This window comes from Heloderma suspectum, chromosome 2, assembly GCF_057233095.1.
Source record: "Heloderma suspectum isolate Gila_16-S chromosome 2, 16-S_ref, whole genome shotgun sequence".
Taxonomy (NCBI): domain Eukaryota; kingdom Metazoa; phylum Chordata; class Lepidosauria; order Squamata; family Helodermatidae; genus Heloderma; species Heloderma suspectum.
In genome coordinates this window covers 346,914,378-346,921,394 of record NC_139459.1, presented here as the reverse complement: position 1 = coordinate 346,921,394, position 7,017 = coordinate 346,914,378, and the positions used below count along the sequence as shown (strand labels likewise).

The 7,017-nt window shown below is 47.0% G+C and overlaps 1 protein-coding gene across 1 annotated transcript; it reads left to right on the top strand.

The window, feature by feature from the left end:
* The first annotated feature begins 957 nt into the window (after window positions 1-957).
* LOC146355386 (uncharacterized) lies at window positions 958-2,469 on the top strand. The gene has a single exon (XM_084829880.1). The coding sequence runs from the start codon at window positions 958-960 to the stop codon at window positions 2,467-2,469; it is 1,512 nt and encodes a 503-aa protein (XP_084686006.1).
* The last annotated feature ends 4,548 nt before the right edge of the window (window positions 2,470-7,017 follow it).

The window sequence follows — 7,017 nt, the reverse complement described above, 5'->3', positions numbered from 1 at the left end:
ATCCTGGCCTTCCCCCATAATAGTAATACTTGACATTTGTAGAGTGCTTTCAAGATGAGGAGACGGAGGCACAGAGAGAGTGACTTGCCAAAGGCCACCTAGTGAGTTCACAGCAAAGGCAAGATTTGAACTAGGGACTTCCTGATACACAGTTCAGTCTGTTTAGCCACAATGTGACATCCACTTCTCTTCTTCCCCAGGAATCTCAAGTTCTGCCCAATGCAGTTCAATTTCTTAGAATCTATTCCCTTGATAAGAAAACTGGGACTCTCAACATAAATATTTTGTTGCAAGCCACTAGGTCTACCAGGAAAAAAAAAAAGCAATTATCCACCCTGGTTCTCAGTCTATTCCCTATTGTCATCCACTAGTCCCTACTACAGTCTAGGGCATGAGTGACAAACCCTTTTTGGCCCAAGGGCTGAATTACTGCCTGGTAAACCTCGGGCGGGGGGGGGGCTGCTGCGTACTACCAGTAGGTAGAACTACCCCACTCTCTCTCACATACAACCCATTTGCACACACACATGGTTCAAACACAGACACACAATTCACACACCCACACAAACATCCCATTCTTTCTCACACACTCTCTCTCACACACACATATCCCATTCATGTTTACATCTATCTATCTATCTATCTATCTATCTATCTATCTATCTATCTACACACATACTCACGTACGTGCATACACACACCCTTGTCCCCCTCACCCTCCTCAGCTGATCCACGAAAAACAACTGAGGAGGGTGTATTTTCATTCCCATCACAGTGTGCAGAGATCTTGGCTCCGTTAGTGTCACCATCAAATTCTCAACCACATTGCACTTCTTCCTAGAGAATCCTGCCATTCCAAGTCCTGTTCTTTCTTCTCCAGGTCTTGGAGGATCGTTGATGTCACTGCAGGGGAAGAGATGTTTGGTGCTGCATCCGTAGGACTCTGCCTTTCTTCGTATGGGTGCCTGCATCCCCAAACAAAAGCCTCCAACACCACTGAGTGTAGACAGCTTACTGTCAGCGCAGGAGAGCTTGGAGACTGGCAACACGGAAGCTGATGAGATGCTGAGAGCTTGTTTAGACCATGCCCTCCAAGAGTTCCCTCGTGAGCCACGCCGCCTCCAAGACAATGCCACCTTGACCGTTCAGGTCAGAGGGAGGAAGAGGATGGAGTTTGTCTCTGGTGGGGGTGAGAACAAGATAGTGATCTCTTGGCTAAAGGAAAAAACCCGCTATAACATTGAGATCCCCAATCTGGACATGTACCTGGATCGGTTGTCCTTCTCGCCAGCTCCACTGACCTCTGAGAGTTTGAAGAAGGTGAGGCAGGAGCTCATTCGATGGGATGATGCCACCAAGGAACTCTGCACCTGCTTGGATGTTGCCATAACTGAAATGGAGAAGGAACCTCCTTTGGTGAAGAGTGATGCCGAACTGACAATTGAGTGTGGCAGTTCCTGCTTGAATTTCATTTCTGGGAAGGGAAGGTCCCATATCCACATCCTCTTTTCTGATAGGCAACCTCGGTACCGGGTTCGGGTTTCCTCCGTGGATGTCTATTTAGACAGGTTGAACTGCCGTGTAATACCACTCAGTGTGGAGAACTTGCTGAAAGTGTGGAAGGAAACAGAAAGTCTGAAAGGATGTACAGTGGACCTCCGGGCCTGCCTCAAGCGAGCGTTGCAGGAGTTTAATGCGTTGTCACCACGACACCGCGCTAATGCCACCATCTTCATTGACTGTGATGGGAAGAACTTCAAGATGGTTTCTGGGCATGGAGAGAGCTGGATCTCTGTCTTCAACGTTATTGGAGATCAACATTGCCGCAGAGAAGTTGTGTTGGCATTGGCAGAAATGGGGACATCCAGCAGAGTAACAGGGTCATCCTCTGGGAAACGTGGTAAAGAAGGGCCATCATTTCGGTTGAGGAGATCAGAAGGGAGAAGAGGTGCTGAGGAGGGCCCATCCAATCAGGCAAGGAGAACTTCCAACAGGCCAAAAGGGCTGTCCGATGGAAAAAGATCCAAGAGAGGGCCATCCAATGTGGTTGAGTTAGAGGAATTTGCATCAAGTAGTAGGAAAGGGGAGGAAGAAACAACATTGTCTGGGGGAAGGACATCCTCCAGTGAGAAAAGGGCAGACACAGGATTGTCCAATAGTTCCAGGGCACTGGGAAGAGAATTTTCTCTTAGGTCAATGGCATTATCATCCGATGGGAAAAGAAAACTGTCAAATGGGAACAACAAAAAAGAAAGAGAAATTGCTGCTTCACTTGGTTTATCTGGTGGAACAGCAACAGAAGAAGTATTGATACATGGAAAGAGTGAGGAAATGGACAAAGACATGGGGCCATCCAATGGATCAAGTGAGGAAGAAGCAGAAGCAGAGGCAGAAGCAGAAGCAGAGTCATCTGATGTTCTAGAGGAGTCTCCAGATAGCAGACAGGCAGATGATAGACTAGAAAGGTGACTCATCTAGAGGACTGGTGAGCATGATGGATCCATTCCAGGGTAAGGTGAAGGCCTGTTCTTGGACTGGGATTGAGATGGAGCCATTCCAGGAGCAGGAAGTAGTTTTTGGATCAGGAAGCCAGGGGGCTGGTCCACCAAATGAATTGTGCAAGAATGATACCAAATAAATGATCTATGGACCTGAGACCCCTCTCTCTTGGTGCATCCCCATGGGCTCTGCTCCCCATTATGAACTGTTCGCCCTTAAACTGGTTCTGTCCCTGTGTGGAATGCTGCTGCCTAGCAGGACAACAAAGCCCAAGTAGGTTGTGTAAGCTCTTTTCCCAGAAGTGGGTTCCTGTGCCAACTAGATGGTAGGGGGAAACTTAAGAGGTGGAGTTTACTCCATCGTAGATCCTATGTAGGAACAGAAGGGCACCTGCTAAAGGTTCAGAAAGGGAACACTGAACCCAGAGGGAAAGCATGAGAGTGTGTACATGTGTATTGCCACTGAGATGACCCAGATGCATTCACCCCCACTCTCTCCAATAGGCCCATGGCCATACATTGTGTGTATGAAGCATCATTCCTGATAATCCATTAAACCTAACTTTTTTGAAAGCCACCTCGAAAACCTGTTGACAGGAAAAGATGTGGGATGTAAATATTTTAAATAATAATTATATCGTTTCTTAGGGAGCAGTTGGGTAGAATCCTGCATGCAGATGTTTCCTTATATGTCCACAAGTAAAGGGACTAGACCAGGGGTGGGCAACTTTTTTTTCTGTCGAAGGCTGCATCCCTCATGGGTAATCTGTCAAGGGCCACATCGGCAGTAAGCAAAGGCAGAGCTGAAAGCAGATGGAAAGGGCTGGCCCTGCCATTAGGCAGAGTGAGGCAGTTGCTTCAGAGGGCAGATGCTGGGAGGTGGCAACAAGGTATTGGAGGATAGAGCTGCGTGTGCCTTGCAGTCTGCCCTGCAGTTCCTAAGCTACCCTGCCGCCTTCCAGTGCGGAGGGCGATGCTGTCACATTGCCAGCATCAAAGACAGATTCAGCTGCCAGTCCACCCATCTTTTGTACATGGAATGGGATGGGGTGCCATCTTGTCCTTTCTTTCAAACAGCAAAATGGCCCAATGGATGGATCACCCCTTGGGGGGGGTGATCCATCCATTGGGCCATTTTGCTTTTTTGGATGGATCACCCTTTTCGTCTTTCTGCCACTCCCTTTTCTCTCTTTTTCTGCCACCCCTTTTTCTCTCTACCCCTCTTCCATCCCAGCCAGCAGTAGGATGTGCAAATCAGCAAAACCCAAGCTTGCCAAAGTCCTACAAACACCATCTCAAAACTTGTTCTGACTCAAGTCCCTATCAGATTGCAAGTTTTCTTTTTTCCTTTTGAACCTGAAAATCGGTGCGTGTTTCCGTGCATATTTTTCCAAATGTACCTATCAACTATGTGCATCTTTGAAATGTATGCATTTTTCTCCCATTGATTGAAGCACATTTGTGGGCATTTTTCAAAAAGTATGATTCTTTTCAGGCACATTTTTCGGAAGTATTCATGCTGAATGCATTATTTTTGGTCCATGAATTGCATTGCTAGCTTGGAAATGTACAGACTTTGACAGCAGATTGCATCCAAGTCCACACTCAGTCCAGAAGGTACAAGCCAGATAAACCTAATAAAAAAAATGAGCTGAAATGAATTTCTCATAGATCCCTAGCCAGCAAGCTGCCAAGGAAGAGACAGGTGGCTCTTGCCAGAGGTCTGAATGGATCGCATGCAGAGTGCTTTTGAAATGAGGCTATAGCCCTGTGGTAAAAGACAGGAGTTGTAACTCAGTGGTCAAGCACCTACTTTGTATACCAAAGGTTCCAGGTCTGATCCTTGACAGGACTGATAAAGGCCCCAACCTGAAACCCCTGTCTGAGTTGGTATAAGGCACCTCTTTCTATAAGGACCGGGGGCGGGGGGCAATCAATCCAGCAGACAGACCCCTATGTTTCTACAGCCTCGAGTGTTATTTTACTCCAGCAGTAAAGCACTTCTCTTCTATGATGTCCACATTGCTAATATATTGTGGAGTAGACTAGCCCTATTTCCTTTGGTGTAGCTGCACTGACAGAGATTTGGTACTTCACTGTTGATGTTACTCCTGGAGCATTACTGTTTGAAAGGATGGGTATGAATGCATAAAGGAGGGGTGGGCAATTGTGGGAGGCCAGGGGCCATTTTCACCTCCCAGATACCCCCCTCCTGCCCCCGAGGCACACTGGAGAATATAAATTTTTATATATAAAAAATTATATATATAATTGCCGATTTACCCCTGGAACTGTTCTGTAATGCACAGTAGCACTAAAAGGTTTAAAACTAGCTTGTTTGCAAGCTAAATATGAGCCTTTTAGTGCTCCGTAGTGGCTACAGAATGCTAAAACAGACAGATTTTGCTTGCAAACAAGCTAAATTTGACCGTTTTACTTTGCCACTTCATTGCTGTTACAGAGTGCCATTTTTGTTTGTAAAAGATTATTGTTGTTGTTGTTGTTGTTGTTTTTGTTGTTGTTGTTGTTATTATTATGGGGCATGGCAGTGGGTGGTAGGGGGTGGTAGGAGCTGCTCTGGGGCACGACAGGGGCTGAATGTGTCCTGTACCCCTGGCAGAGAAAGGCCTCCAGACCAACCTGTCCCCCACCCCCACCACACACACACACACATACACACCTTTATGTTTTCTCATAATTAGACCCCATCGACATACTTGCATTTGGTCATACTCTCAAGGCAGGAACAGTGTAAGTACTGTTCCTGACACAGGTGCTCTGGGCAGGTAGGGCATATTTAAATGTTGGGTCCCGCTTTTGTTTCTGTAGCTAGAAGACCCCAGTACAAAGTGTACAAAATTGTGGGGAGACGGCTCTCCCTTAGCATACTTAGGCTGTTGGGGACCCAGTATGAGAGGGAGTGCACATTAGCTTTCTGTTTATAAATGTGTGCCCCATTTTCCCAGCTAATGTGATTCCGTCACCTCCTCCCTGCAATACTGTCAACAGGACCTGTAATATCAACAGTGTTGAACAGATCGGCAATATTCAACAGATGTTATTGCCCAAGTTGTGTATATCAGAGCCAAACTCTATGTAACAACATGGGAAACTTGGAACATCTTTTTTATTTGGCTAAAAGTAGCTGTTTCAGGGGATTTGTGGTGCTGTGGGGCTTTAATCCCTCTCCCCTTGCACAATTTTCCCCAATTTAAATCACCCCCATAGCTGCTGTTAACCATGGAGGGGGAAACTTGCATGTACAAAATGGGTACCTGTACAATCTCCTCTTTGCAGCTAATACAAGTGTCCGGGGGGGGGGGGGTCAATTTGGATCCAGGCCGGGGCATGGGGGAAAGGTTTAAGCCAGCCTTTTCCAATGGGGCACCTTCCAGATGTGTTGGACTACAAATGCCATCATCCCTAACCATGTGTCATGGTGAGTGGAGATTATGGGAACCATAGTCCTTCACATCTGGAGGGTGCCAGGATGAGGAAGTCTGGCTTAAACTCTTTTTCCCTACACTGCGGCCCCACTCCAGATCACACCCACACACTAATTTTAACCAAAAAAGAAAGACATGGGGGAGAACTGGTTTTGCCCAGCCCCTAGTAACTGAGCAACGCTTTCTTTTTCTTCAGTCAAAGCAACTCATTGCTGCCGTCTTTTGACCTAGTGTTTGTGGACTGGGAAAAATTATGTTAGACAGACCCACGGAAGAGGGTTATTTTTTTCTTCTTCAAACAAGGAACATTTCTTAGGAAACCACAAGCAAGTTGCAGCCTAACTTTGCCATTTTCAAGATGGCTGCATTTCCTGTTCTGGCTTCAAAGTATATTCAGGATGAAGGCCATTTTCCAGTCACTACTGATTATGCCGTTTTTATTTCTTGTAAATATGCTCGCTCGCGCTCTCTCTCTCTCACGCGCTCTCTCCCTCTCTCACACGCGTGTGCACAGACACACGCACACACACCCCTCTGTAGTAAAAATGTAACCTAAAAGCCATTGTATGTGCCTTAAGCAGCACATAGCATTGTAAGAGCTGCGCATGCCTGGAATGAGCAGACAGTAACCCTAAGATAAGGTTGCTAAGCAAACCGCTGGCAACCAATCAAAAGTAACACGCTGGCTGAGGAATGCAAGCTGAGTGATAAAACTGTAATGAGGGGGTTGCCGGGGGTCAACTCTGCTTTTGAGCGTGAGCTCCTTTGTCGAACTGTTTGCAAACAATAAAATCGAGTTGGACCCAGCCTGAAGTTGACTCTCCTCTTTGGGGCAAATTGGACTAGCCTCCAGGGGGCAAAACTAGCATTTTGTGCAACAATTGGCGATCAGTCAGGAGTCCCTTGGACCACCCTGGGGTCAAATGACAGAACTGGTGAAGGTGCCTGTGGGGTGCGCCGGACCGCCTTTGAGGTCTGCCATGGCACCAGAGAACGGGGGTCAGGACACCCAGGAGGTTAAAGGCGTGGACTCCATTGATTGAGTCAACCAGGCTGAACGGGTCTGAAGAGAC